The following is a 13,983-nucleotide window of genomic DNA, read 5'->3' on the forward strand; positions in this document are numbered from 1 at the left end:
GGTGTTCGAACAAACACTATACAAGTTAGGTATCGGTGACCCGAAGACCTAACTTGAGGGGGAGTGTAGGAAAGTTAACATATTTAGAGATATTTTTATTCTGTATTTATTTTGTCATATATTTTGTTACCATTCTTAGTCTCCTAGCTTCTGTATATATTCTGGCTTAAACCATTGTTCATATTTAATACAAAGAGTATTCAAAACCCTAATTCTCTGATTTATTATTCTGTTTCAATAGTGGGTATCATGGTTTAGTGGAGTTTATATTCCAACTCTTATTTTAGAAGATCAAATGCAATGGTTTTTTATACATGAATTGTTGCTGTCATTTTTCTCCTTGTTTTCCATTTTCGTTCTCTACAAGTTATTAAAAGTGAAGGAAATTAGCTACTTCTTTTCATTTTAGTTTTTAACTTTGATCAATATAATCTTCACTGTTCAAATATATAGTTTTAATTTGATGCCAAACGTTGTATCTCAAAAGTGCATTCTAAATTCTTAAGCCTAAGCACCAAATAGGCGGTATAATGCTTTTAGGAAAACTAGACAATGCCTTATTTGGTATCAAGTTTTCAAAAAGAGTATTGTCTAAATTATCTTCAATTTATGGTAAATTTCAAGTCATTTATTGTCTAAATTTTTTATTGTTAAGTCATTTATACAACAATCTATATCGGTACTTTAGAAATAGCATTCTTATACGAGCACATATACATCTTGGCTAGGCAGTTAGCCCGGGTGTTTGTTCGTTGTTGGTTGTTCTTCTGGCTCTCTACTGTGCCTTTCAATCCGCAAATGTTGCTGGCTTCTTTTGTTTATGTTTCCTGTTGTTCTAGTTTGGTCTTTGTTGGGTCTGTTTTTGCAGCTATGCAGATATCTGTCGACAAGTTGCTGAACGGATTTGATGAGCTGATGTTAATACAGAGTTGTTGAGCTCATTCTTTTTTGACTACTGCTGGCAATAGAATTTTGCGTCGTTCTGATATTATTTTATAAAACTCATATTGATGCGAAATTGCAAACGACTTATTCAGCTTTGCTGCAAACTTTTAATTTTTTTTTTTCATCTGTGAAAGAATGGACAAAAAAAAAACTTTACAGAAGATGCTCATTCCTAAAAGTATGATACATTTGGTTACAAAACTTCCCTAAAATAAGCGATTTTTTACTTTTGTACAGATGTACTATGAATTTACAAGGTTGTCAGGGTAAATACTGCTGAAGGCACTCTTTTAACTTTTGGAATGTAACTGGCTTTGACACGAATGAATCCATACCATTTGCATAGCACTCGTCTGCACTCTCTGATAATGCATTTGCTGTCATCTGCGTTCATCAGATTACCCCAAAACAATCAATTACTATACATCATTTCACGCCTGAAAATTGTTAATGTACAAACTATCTGATTGAGTGTATAACATATCGAGGTCTCTAACTGGGGTATAAAATTAAGGTTTTGGTTGATTTATTTCTAACAAACTATCAGAAGTCAATGTTTTGTCACGGGTTTAAATATCACGCACCTTTGATTATAAGAGAAATTTTTAGCATTTGGTATGAGAAGGGTCTATGTGTCATCCAGATTTCTAACCCTACTTTTAGACGAAAGGGCTCTTATGTGAGGGGGCGTGATAGCATATGTAATATATATTGGGACCTCAATCATAAGCTTAATCTTTTGCATTGGTTGCATCAGATCTTTGACTATCTCTTTTAATGGAAAGATACATATTTGGTTCATCATATATAAATAACAATGATCTGAAGCAAGCATTGCAATGTAGTTCATAGTTGATACACGTAGTTTACAGTAGCAAGTGCTTACCGCAATAATTGGAATCCGTTTAGATGGATCATGGAAGTTCAATGGTGAATCTTGAGCATGCATCGGTTGATCGATTCCTGCCTCTGCAGCAGCATCCCAATTGCCAGTCTCCTCATAAGAACGAATTATTCGTGTAGCCTGAAGTCCGTCCATCACTGGCATGCATACATCCTGCAAACAATTCTTAACATCAGCTAAACCACTACTCAGATTTGAATTTGTTTTACTACCTCTCTAGCGAGATTACAAGTACAACAATACAAACAATGTAATTGTCTTCATCCCAACAATATCTAATAATACTAATCTACATCCAGATAACCAATAGTGCTGTAAATTTAAGTCCTTTAGAGCATTCTTGTAGGGAAACAATTAACAATGGTTAAAGAATGATAATCACTAAATGAAGGGATCAATATTAAATTTTACCATCAAAACAAGGTCATAAGGGCGACTCTGAACAGCACGTATGGCTTCAATTCCGTTATTCACAACGTCTATGCTGTGACCCAATTGTTTCATCATTGATGTCGTCACCATCACATTGATCTTGTTATCTTCTACTAGAAGAATTTTCGGTTTTTCCTCTGTCCTGTTTACTTCCGGCTTGCTGCTTGTAGTACTCTGCAGACAGGTCTGCATCATCTGAGGTGCTTCGTGGGGTTCATATGATGTCAGTTTCACCAGACTACCGCTTACACTGTCCACAACCTCCATATCCAATGATCTTTGGGATTCACCAACATTCTTTTCATCTCTGACACACTCACCATTTTTACCACTGATTTCAGCAGCAGTATTTTCAGTACTGTGCCGCGAAGAACTCTCAGCTGATGGCTGCTCAATTTCCAACTCTTTGGCAGTAATAGTATTACAAAAATTTTCAGACACTGGGTTAATGTCGGGCAGCATGCTATATCCATAATTACTTTGTAAGAGATTATGGTTCCCAGGGAGAGTAAGCGCAGAAGAACTCAATGGCCGAGGCTGGAATTGGAAATATCCTGCGGTGTTATCATCAACTGACGCTGTATCACGATGACTAGAAGCATCTTGAAGCTCATCAGGATCAGATTCGTCATCGGATTCAGGAGACACCCTGTATGGGAGGACAAAGGTAAATGTCGATCCCTCATGTTCTTTGCTAGATACTGTCATATGACCGCCCATCAACTCAACCTGTGCAAAGAAAGACAAAAAAAATAAACAAATAAACGATACGCATTTTAAACAGCCAACAACCAACAACTACTTTTTACAAAACATCTTCATATTAGGACTTAATTAAACACTTGGACCTTATTTGATAATAAGCAATGAATTGAATACAAAAATTCTACATGTAATTTTTGAATTTACCAGTTGTTTGCATATGGCTAAGCCTAGTCCAGTTCCACCATACTTTCGGGCATGATCAGCACTAGCTTGCATGTATTTTTTGAATAATGTGGGTAAAGCATGCTCTGTCAAACGCAAGATCACATGAGGACTAGAAGAAATTCAAGATTTACTTGGAAGAAATTCAAGATCATACAGGAAATTTCGAAAACCTGGTATTCCAATGCCAGTGTCGTATACATCACAGCGTATCCAAACTGTTGATGGCGAACTAATAGGAAGCCTCTCTTCATCTTTTGATGAATGTTCTTCTACCTTGACAGGTGTGTTTGGCTCATTCCAGTTGTTATGAGTTTCATAAGGAGGATTCTCATATGACTCACCAGAATCGCCCTTTCCTTTGGTCCCACTGTGAGTATTGACAGAAGTCACAGAACTGTGATCTTCCTCTCCAGAATATGGAGCCGGTACTAAATAAAGCCGTATGCCAACTTTACCTTCATGTGTGAATTTAATGGCATTGCTGCATAAGAAAAAACATTTTTATAAGCATGCTGAAGATGAAAACGATAAAAAATGAAAAAACAGATGCAACAATCTGTCCATTAATAATATCTACCGTCTTCCATCCCTTCCTAAGACACTGATCATAGATGATGTGAGTGAGACAAACTGGTATGATGATGATGAAGTGTACAAAAGTTTTATTTTTTTCCTAAAGAAGCAATAAAGGAGATATAATACGCCTTTTCTCAAGTGTTGACATAACCCCCTATTTAAGTTGAGAAGCAGATAGATGCACAGTGTCCTCTATACGTTACCTAACCAAATTGGTGAGAATTTGTCGAATCCTGAGAACATCGCCAACCACCTGAAAATGTGTTTGGAGATCATCAGAATAATTTGCATGGATCAAACATATAAGTGATCCTCTGACCTCAAGTAAGATTTTGATTCCAAGAGCAGTGTTAAGATTTGAAGTGCACTGACCTCTAAAGGTACATCATCTGCTATATATCCTTCCAATGTCAACATTTTCTTCAAAGATGCTGCAGCTGTCTGTAGTACGTGCTTTACAACTTCTCTTGGTCGGAACTTAGTAGCTTCCAGCTTCATCACACCTGAAACAAAAAATACTTGTATTTTCAGAAATTGACAGTAACTCAACTTCCTCCATTGAAGCACCAGTGTAGTAATATCAAACCTGACTCAACCTTGGAGAGATCAAGGATGTCATTAATGAGTTGGAGGACTAAGTCTCCAGAAGAAATCATTACATCTAACAATTGCCGTTGTTCCTTATCCAGTCTAGTAGTGGCTAGAACTTCCGCCATGCTAACAACCCCAGACAATGGTGATCTTATCTCATGAGACATGGTAGCCAGCATTTGTTTAGCTCTCATGGTTTCCTCTGCCAAAGTCCAAACCATATATATTTTAACAAAATCCATATGAATATCGAATTGTTCTTCACAAATCAAAAATAAAACTCTTGGATCAAACCTGTTATATGTATAGTCTTATTCAGCTCGGTCTCCATGGCCTTTTGTACAGCTATCTCCTCTCGGAGCTTTGCCATCTTTTCTCTTTTCCTGACCTGTTGAGAAATTGAGCACCATTTTAGATGGATGCTATTTGGCGTACCCGAATTTGTAATGCTTATTTTGACTCGAAACTGACCTGATCAGTAATGTCCATTCCAATGTAATTGACACCAATGGTTTCTCCGGCCTTATTGAACACCGGTTCTACATATATCAAGAATGTTTTCGACCCAAAAAGCTCAGTCTCAAATGTTATTTCTCTCTTTCCAGCTAATCCACGTTCTAAGACTTCTCGTTTGAAGTCTAGAGACTCTTTCACTCCCGCGCCAGAAAAGATATCAGTATCTGTTTTCCCTATAATGTCCTGAAAAAAATCTAAGCCTTAAATTGCCTAAAGGAAATATAGAGTCTTCATTCCCAGAAGTTGTGCATATATTGCCTTGTGGACTAAGCCTTAAGCAACTAATTTCACAAATGAATTTCTTACCTCCTCTTTGAAACTTGGATAGTGATTGTAGATAAAACGATATCGCAACTCCTTATCCTGAAAAATGCACATCATGAAAGCTTTAATGCAATTGTTTAACAACTATGAATGAACCAATTCAACCAAAAGCTTAAGCTGATGTAAATATTCAGATCATTTTGCAGGCTTACCATATGACCAAGAACAATAGGTGCATTCTGAAGAATGAAATGTATGAAGTTATCAGCTCGTTTGAGCATATGTGACAATTCTTCCACAGGTGTGGACTGTTTTTCCATATTCTTAATACTATCATCCAACTTCTCCAACAGAATTTCCTCTCTTTGCCTACTTTCCTGCAACAATTTCTCAAGGATCATAGCCCTTTGTTTCCAATACACAACTGTATCATATTCAGCATCTATTTCAAGCCCTTTACTCTCAAGAGGCGAATCGCGTTTTTTCTTAGGAACAACTTGATAGAAATTATACAAGTCTTCCAATTCCGAAACAGGATGCCTATCATTCCCAACTGGGTTTTCCTCGAAACGATGTTCCTCCAATATCTCCAATCTCTTAAGCTCAACCTCTTCTCTTTGCTTGCTAAGACGATCAAGCTCTTCTCTAAGAAGTCGAACAGCATTCGCTTGCTTATACTCCCAATTCTTCACCAGATAAGCCAATTGAGAAGAACCCTTATCACTATGATTTGTCATATCATGAAGATGATCCAAATCAATTTCTTGTGGTTCTGCAGCATTGATTGCAACATCTTTCAACGTATCTTGATCTTCCCTTGGCCTATCTACATTAAATTGACTTCCAGCTACATTTACACCTTCTGGCCACATCGGAACTAAGGCTTCCTCAACTTCCATATGATCATCTACAAATATTTGATCTTCCATTATGCTGTTCTTCAGAATTCTTGAAACCCTTAGCTTGTTCCAATTCAATTAAATTTTGGCATAACTTGAGCACTCTTCTTCACAGGATATACAAAATTTCTTAAACAAATTTTCTCAATCCAACATAAAAATCCCATTAGATATAAGGAAAACACTTGAATGATTGAATCTGAATTCTGCGGTGACAGGACATCAAAAAATAAAATTTCATTAATAATTCTGAAATGATAAAATACTAACATTAAATATAAATTTTCTTTTTCTTTTTTTATCCTTTCTGTGAAAAAATATGGGTGAACTGGAAAAGACTACCCACTGAAAAGAAGTTGTGAATTGATGAATTCATATGACCTGGATATCATTGATGAAAATAATGATGATGATGATGATGAACATTGAACACAAAAAATACACCATTATATATGACTTAAAATAATAATACTTCACTAAATTTTTTAAAAAGTTGAGAATTTGAAACAGAGCAGAAAGGTTGATAATTTTAAAAAGAAAACTTTGGGATGAAAACAATCTTAAAAAGAATCTTGAAAATGCAAAAAGGGGAGAGAAGCAAAGAAAATAAAGAATGGCCATCTAAAATTAGTGATCGATCAGAAAAACAAAAAACAAAAGCAATAAGAAGCAAAAAAGATTGAGATAAAAGAAGAAGATGAGAAAATAGTGATATTAAGCAAAAGAAAGAGCATAAACTAACCTGGGAAATGGGACTAATGATGAGAGAAGAGAAGAAGAAGAGGTGCAACAAAATAGTTATAATCTAAAGAGAAACAAGTGTAATAGTAAGATTTTTAATAAATATTAAAAATATAGTCCAAGTTGTCAGCAGGTGTGAAAGAAATAATGGAAGAAGAAGAAGAAAGGAGAAGAAATAAGAAGAAGAAGAAGAAGAAGAAGAGAGGTGTTAATTGGTATAGATCTGAGAAATGTGTAAAATTCATGAGTCAATAACAGCAAATGGATTAAGAGAGAGAAAGAGAGAAAAAGCTTCCATGTGAAAGAAACAATTATATTAGTTAATTAAAATCAACAAGATTAAACAAATACAAATCCAAATACAAATACTTGTAAATGATGTAGTAGTACTAAGTCCAATCTAAGTAGGAGAGAGACAATAGTAGAAGTATTATTAAAAAATGTATGTAAAAAAAGAGGTAGTCTAGCCAGTAGCCATGTGCAGATGAGAAGGAGGTCAATATGTGTTGTGTAATTGAATTGTTTGTTTAATGGCTAAAACAACTCACACTCATTGTTTTTCCAGTAATTCTGCAACCCAAAAAGTATTGTTATTAGTATTGGAGTTTTTTCTGATGTTTCTGAGAATCTTAACTCTGAATTTGAGACTGTTTTTACTGCTGATTTTTTTTCGGTAGCTTTTCAGGTTTAGAGTATGCAATATGCATGATGACATGCAGAAAAGATTATCCAAACTGCAGTTCTTAAGTAATAGCAAACAGGGTCACATCACTTGAAATGTTAACTCATTTTAGTACGTTGTTAAATACTTCCTCAGTTACATTATGCATTTCCTTCCTCCCTTCCAAATTAGCTGTAATATAAACAAAAAGGTATTATTTATTCATCACTTTTAATTTGTGATTGATTTTTTAATTTATAGGTTAAAACATAGTCTAGTGAAATTTTATTTGATTCGTCTCATTGCAAAGATTATTAATATAAAATTTTTTAAATTTTTTATTATATATAATTAGAAATATTATAAATTGATTAGTGCATTGGACTACGTGAAAAAGTAAATTTTGCAAGTAAATTAGAACGAAAGAAGTGTTTTTTATGTTATTTAATGTGTTATTTTGATCATTTATGTATTGAATTATGCTCATCTAAAAATTATAAAAATTTAATATTATGAAAGTATGCTATTAGAAGATTCAAACAAGATCACACTTGACTATATTTCTTCTTACAAATTAATCGCAATATATGAAATAAACTTAAATAATGAATAGTGTAAATAAATGTACTGCAACAAGTATTTCATAACAGAGAAAGCAGTAAAGAAATAAAGAAAGGACATTAATATCTATTATCATCCTTTTTATTGCATTGTCATTTTTTTATAAAAATCCAATTTTATCTCTTTTTCTATAAAAACTCTATAAACTTAATTATCTCTTTAAGTCTCACAAACAAATACTTCATCCGTTTCCAATTAGATGCAATATTAGATTTTCTCACTATTCATTCATCTCATTAATTTGTGATTAGGTTTTAATTTATAAGTTAAAAAGCATAGTTGTTACAATTTAGAGAAAAAGGAGTAAAAACATCCTTACTGTATATTCCAGAAAATGAAAGCAAAATTCAATTGTTATTTACAATGATGGGAAGGTACTCTATATATAGAGTATTATTCTAGCTATGAAGGGTATATCAGTCTTTTATATTAGAAGGAGTACTAACACCCCCCCTCAAGTTAGGAACTGGTGAAACCATGCCTAACTTGGTCATCAAAGAATTGAACTGTGCTGATGGTAGAGACTTGGTGAATACATCTGCTAGTTGCTCTGAAGTTGGTAGATATGTCAGTTCGATTAAACCCTCCATCACCTTGTCTCTTGTGAAATGACAATCCAATTCAATATGTTTTGTGCGTTCATGAAAAACTGGATTTTTGGCAATATGTAGTGCGCTTTGATTATCACAATGTAATGTTACTGGCTTTAGTTTGTCACACCCATTTCCTCCAAAAGTCTAATAAGCCAAGTGACTTCTGATGCAGCACTGGCCATTGCTCTATACTCTGCCTCTGCGGAAGATTTAGAGACAGTGTGTTGTTTTTTGCTTTTCCAACTGATCCTTTAAGGAGAATGCCTTGTGTACTTGAATGAGTCACATACTGGAGTACATGTTGTAGAGCATTGTAATGTGGAATTCTGGGAGCATGAAGAAATTGACTCAAGGCTTGGACAGAATATGAGAGATCTGGCCTAGTGTTAGTTAGGAAATTAAGTTTTCCTACCAAACACCTGTAGTATTCAGGGTCATGGAACAACTCTCCTTCAGTAGCAGATAATTTTAGATGTAAGGGAAGAGGCGTGACCACTGGTTTGATCTGTGTAAGGGCAGCTTCTTGTAATAATTCCTTTGTGAACTTATGTTAGAGAAAGGATTATCCCATCTGTGCTGTAAGAAACTTCAAAACCAAGGAAGTAATGCAATCTTCCCAGGTCTTTTATCCCAAAAATTAAATTGAGATGTTGTTTGAGTGCATCTACTGTGGTATTATTAGTTCCAGTGAGTATAATATCATCTACGTAAACTGCAGCCATTGTTATGTCCTTTCCTTGCCTCTTGATGAATAAGAAATAATCATTTTTTGACTGAATGAATCCTTGATGCTTCAATTCATGGACCAATTTTGCAAACCATTGTCTACTAGCTTGTTTAAGCCCATATATAGATTTTTTAAGCTTGCAAACTTTATTCTCAGGATTAGGCAAACCTGGAGGTAGCAGTCTCATATAAACCTCTTCATGTAGATCCCCATGGAGAAAAGCATTGTTGACATCCAACTAGAATAAATCCTAGCCCTTTGAGGCTGCAATGGCAATCAAACTCCTGACTGTGGCCATTTTTACTACAGGGGAAAAAGTTTCTGAATAGTCAATGCCATATTTCTGAGTGTATCCCATGGCTACCAACCTGGCTTTTAGTCTTTCTAGGCTACCATCAGCATTACGTTTGCTCTATTATACCCATTTGCATGAAATTGCTTTCTTTCCTGTAGGCAAGGAAACAATGTCCCATGTATGATTTTCCTACAAGGATTGTAGTTCTTTTTGCATAGCTGCAACCCAACCAGGATGATTGGTTGCTTCTTTATAGGATTGTGGCTCAGTGGGAATAGAGGAAGAAGATAAGGAATTAGTTTGAGTAGAGCTTATTTGGACAAGGTTACACCAGTGAGTGGTAGAGGGAAGAGTTAGATTAATGGATTTGGTAGTGGGAAGTGAAAGATGATAGTCTTTTAGGTGTGAAGGAGTTTTTACAGCTCTAGAAGATCGTCTTGGTTGGGTTGAAGAATGGTCTAAGATGTTGGTAGGAGATGAGGAAGAAGAGGAAGAAGTGTCAGGAGGGAAATCTGAAGTGTATGGTGTAGTGTCTGGGTCAGTATTGAAATGTGTAGTATCTGGTGCAGTGGCTTGAAAAATGTCAGGCAACTCATAGAGAGAGGGACGAAGAAAATTGGTACATTCAGGAAGAAAAATAGGAAAAGTAGACTTAGATGGAGTTAATGGTGAAGTAGAAAAATGGAAGGGAAAATGTTTCTCATGAAACACAACATCTCTGCTAATAAGAATTTTGTGAGAAGTAAGATCAAGTATTTTGTAGGCTTTGTGGTTAGAGGGGTACCCCAGAAAAACACAAGGCAAGCCTCTAGGATCTAATTTTGTTCTATGAGTTTTAAGAGTAGATACAAAACATAGGCACCCAAAAACTCTGAGGTGCTCCAAATTAGGTGGTTTGCCAAACAGTTTTTTATGAGGAGAAAAATTTTGTATGCATTTTAATGGGACTCTATTGATCAAATGTACAGCTGATAAAACACATTCATTCCAATAGGATACAGGAATTTTAGATTGTATATATAGGCACCTAGACGTTTCCATGAGATGCCTGTGTTTTCTCTCCACAACTCCATTTTGTTGTGGAGTAGAACTGCAACTTTTCTGTAACACTATCCCTTTGCTATTATAATATCTTAAAATTTCTGCTTCAGTCAATTCTTTTGCATTATCACATCTTACTGATTGAACTACACACCCAAACTGTATATCAGCATAAATCACAAAGTCTTTTATTATAGTGACAACATCAGACTTATTTTTGACAAAATGCACCCAAGTGTGCCTGGAAAAATCATCCACAATAGTAACAAACATGTTGTATTTATTATGAGTAGTTACATGATAAGGGCCCCAAAGATCAACATGAATTAATTGAAAAGGTTTAATAGTTTTGATTGAACTATGTGGAAAAGAAAATCTTGTTTGTCTTGCCGCTGGACAGACTTGACAAATACAATCTATCTTATTCACAAATACAACATTTTTCCTTATGATTTTCAAAAGAGTAAAAGGAATATGCCCTAATCTTAAATGCCATAGTTTCAATTCTTCTACAGCAGTGTTATGAGCAGCACTATGGCAACTGATTTGTCTTGAGGTATGAGAAGAACCTTGATCCCAAGGACTGGTGCAATATAGACCATGAAAAATCCTACCAAGAACTTGTGGATTGATCAAAGGTTGACCCTGAATGATACATTCAGTAGGAGTGAATTGAACTGCAACTTTCAAACTCTCACAAAGTCTATGTATTGAAATCAAATTAAAATGAAAATCTGGAACATGAAGCACATTATCTAATATCACATTATCATTCAGTTTAACTGTCCCCATATGTTTAATAGCCACCTTTCTACCATCAGGAATAGTTATAGTGTTATCAAAATTTTTGACAGGTTTAAATTTTTGAAACAACTTCAAATCATGGCATATATGGTCAGTGGCACCACTATCAATTATCCATATAGGTGTGAAAGTGGATAACATGCACTTTCTATAAACAGAAAAGAGACAAGAACTACCTGTCATGAATGTAGTTCCATTGTTTGGAGATGTCTTGTTCAAAGAATCGGAAGTATCTGAGGTATGTTTTGAGAGAAGGCTCATGAGTTGATGATATTGCTCCTAAGTTATAGTAGGAGCTGCAGAAGTAGATGCTGAGGTTGCAGTAGGTAGATTGTGCCAGGTTTGAGTTCCAGTATTTAGGTTTCCAGATTGACAAGCAGTAGAATCTTGATTGTCTTCATCATCAACACTATATTGAGTCATATGTGCATATTTTTTGTCCTTAGTGTTATTCCATCCTTGTGGATAACCATGCAATTTGTAGCACCTATCAGCCGTATGACCAGACAACTTACAATGGTCACAGAACCAGGTGTTGGATCTCTTAGTACCTGACATTCTGAACTGAAGTGGTTAATATGTGCTCTTGGTAAAATTATTTTTATCTTGAAATTTTCTTCGATCAGCTGCAAAAGCAAGGGATTCATGGGAAGAAGAAACAACCTGCTTGATTTCTTTATGTCGTTCTTCTTGCACACAGAATCTGTATGCACTCCCCAAACTAGGAAGTTCATTCATCATCAAGATATTGGTTCTGGCTTGAACATAATCATCATTCAACTTCATAAGAAACATCATTACCCTACTATCTTGTTGAGATTTCAAATTCTTTCTACCTGTAGCACAAATACAATTATTGCAAGCACAAATAGCAAGGGGATCTTGATTGTCTATTTCATCCCATATAGCCATGATTTTGGTATAAAATTCAGATATGGAATCACTGCCTTGTTCAAGTAGTAGTAATTTCTTTTGTAAAGAATACAAGAGGGTAGATGAAGGTTGACCAAATCTTTCAGCCAAGTCTGTCCAAACATCAGCAGCAGTCTTTTTAAATCGCACACTTCTACCAACTGTTTTGTCAACCGATGCTAGCAACCAACTCTTCACAAGATCATTGCAACGACACCAAGCTTTGTATGTATGATCTGTGGCAGGAGGTTTAGGCAAACTACCATCTATGAATCCTAATTTGTTCTTAGTTGAAAGGCTTAAGAGTATGGATTCTTGCCAATCAATGTATGAAGTACCATCAAAAACATCAGTCATAAGTTTGGAAGCAGTGTTTGAAGGATGGATGTAATAGACTCCACCAAATATGGTGGTAAGGTCAGGATTAGAAATATGTTGTGGAGTTTCAGTCATAATTGTGATGGAAAGAATGAATGAGAGAATGAAATTTGAAACTTAGTAGAACAAAGTGAGCAATTGCAGCAAAGATTGAATGAATGGAAAACAAGAATAGATTTAAAGAATCACATGCAAAACAAAGATTGAAGAAGAAAGAACAAAGAAAATGTAGAAGAAAAAATACATACATGCAGAGAAGCAATTTAAAGAAGCAGTCTATCAAAGTGGCAAGATGATCAAATTGAAGAGGCAGTAATTCAAGAAACGAGAATGATGAAGAGGATCAAGCAAGGGAGGATCGAATTTCTGAGCAATCTGATACCATGTTACAATTTAGAGAGAAAGGAGTAAAAACATCCTTAATGTATATTCCAGAAAATGAAAGCAAAATTCAATTGTTATTTACAATGATGGGAAGGTACTCTATATATAGTGTATTATTCTAGCTATGAAGGGTATATCAGTCTTTTAAATTAGAAGGAGTACTAACAATAGTCAAGTGCGATATTGTTGGATTCTTCTCAATGCAAGAATTATTAATATCCACTTTTTATACTCTCTCCTATTCACTATAGTTGTTCCATTTGATTTTTTATACTATTCATCAATCACTTTTAATTTTTGTTTTATTCATAATCTATAAGTTAAAACATAATCAACTGGAATTTTGTTTAATTCGTTTCGATATTAATTTTAATAAATTCAACCTTTTATAATTTTTAATTAAACACAATTTGAGATATTTGATTGAATATGTGGATTGACAAACATACAAAAACCAAATGAGACAACAATATTGAATAAGAGGGAGTATTTATTATTACAAAAAATTACTAGTCAATCACCATGATTCATAAATCATGACAAAAAGACAAAAAGAATAATAGAATAATAAACAAAACCAAAAACGGTAAATTAAAATCAAAAACCTCCCTCCCTATCAATCATACCACATACGTTATTTACTATGACATTCTCTTTTTTATTATACATAGTTAAAAATATTAAAAGTCGAATTGATGCACTAGAGTACGTAAACAAATCAAACATTGCGTGTATTTTGAAATTGAGGAAATACTTATTTAACATAAAT

The 13,983-nt window shown here is 34.5% G+C and overlaps 2 protein-coding genes across 2 annotated transcripts; both read right to left on the reverse strand.

Annotated features, from left to right (window-relative positions):
• Positions 1-651: 651 nt before the first annotated feature.
• LOC130801440 (histidine kinase 5) lies at positions 652-7,079 on the reverse strand. The gene is made up of 13 exons (XM_057665301.1): positions 6,800-7,079; positions 5,371-6,263; positions 5,201-5,257; positions 4,850-5,077; positions 4,673-4,766; positions 4,374-4,580; positions 4,160-4,290; positions 3,991-4,040; positions 3,382-3,692; positions 3,191-3,294; positions 2,261-3,010; positions 1,832-2,002; positions 652-1,329 (listed from the first exon to the last, which is right to left on the reverse strand). Exons 2-13 carry the CDS (start codon positions 6,085-6,087, stop codon positions 1,207-1,209), a joined length of 2,943 nt encoding a protein of 980 aa, XP_057521284.1. The 5' UTR covers positions 6,088-6,263; positions 6,800-7,079; the 3' UTR covers positions 652-1,206.
• Positions 7,080-12,113: 5,034 nt separating this feature from the next.
• On the reverse strand, positions 12,114-12,905 carry LOC130801137 (uncharacterized). The gene has a single exon (XM_057664905.1). The coding sequence runs from the start codon at positions 12,903-12,905 to the stop codon at positions 12,114-12,116; it is 792 nt and encodes a 263-aa protein (XP_057520888.1).
• Positions 12,906-13,983: the final 1,078 nt, after the last annotated feature.

This window comes from Amaranthus tricolor, chromosome 15 (genome assembly GCF_026212465.1).
Source record: "Amaranthus tricolor cultivar Red isolate AtriRed21 chromosome 15, ASM2621246v1, whole genome shotgun sequence".
NCBI classification, from domain to species: Eukaryota; Viridiplantae; Streptophyta; class Magnoliopsida; order Caryophyllales; family Amaranthaceae; genus Amaranthus; species Amaranthus tricolor.

Excerpts from the sequence above, each read along its gene's own strand:
- LOC130801440 (XM_057665301.1), bottom strand. The coding sequence starts at position 6,087 with ATGGAAGATCAAATATTTGTAGATGATCATATGGAAGTTGAGGAAGCC. Across the intron at positions 4,767-4,849 it reads GAATGGACATTACTGATCAG|GTCAGGAAAAGAGAAAAGAT; the intron begins GTCAGTTTCGAG and ends ATTTCTCAACAG. Across the intron at positions 3,011-3,190 it reads TAGCCATATGCAAACAACTG|GTTGAGTTGATGGGCGGTCA; the intron begins GTAAATTCAAAA and ends TTCTTTGCACAG.
- LOC130801137 (XM_057664905.1), bottom strand. The coding sequence starts at position 12,905 with ATGACTGAAACTCCACAACATATTTCTAATCCTGACCTTACCACCATA.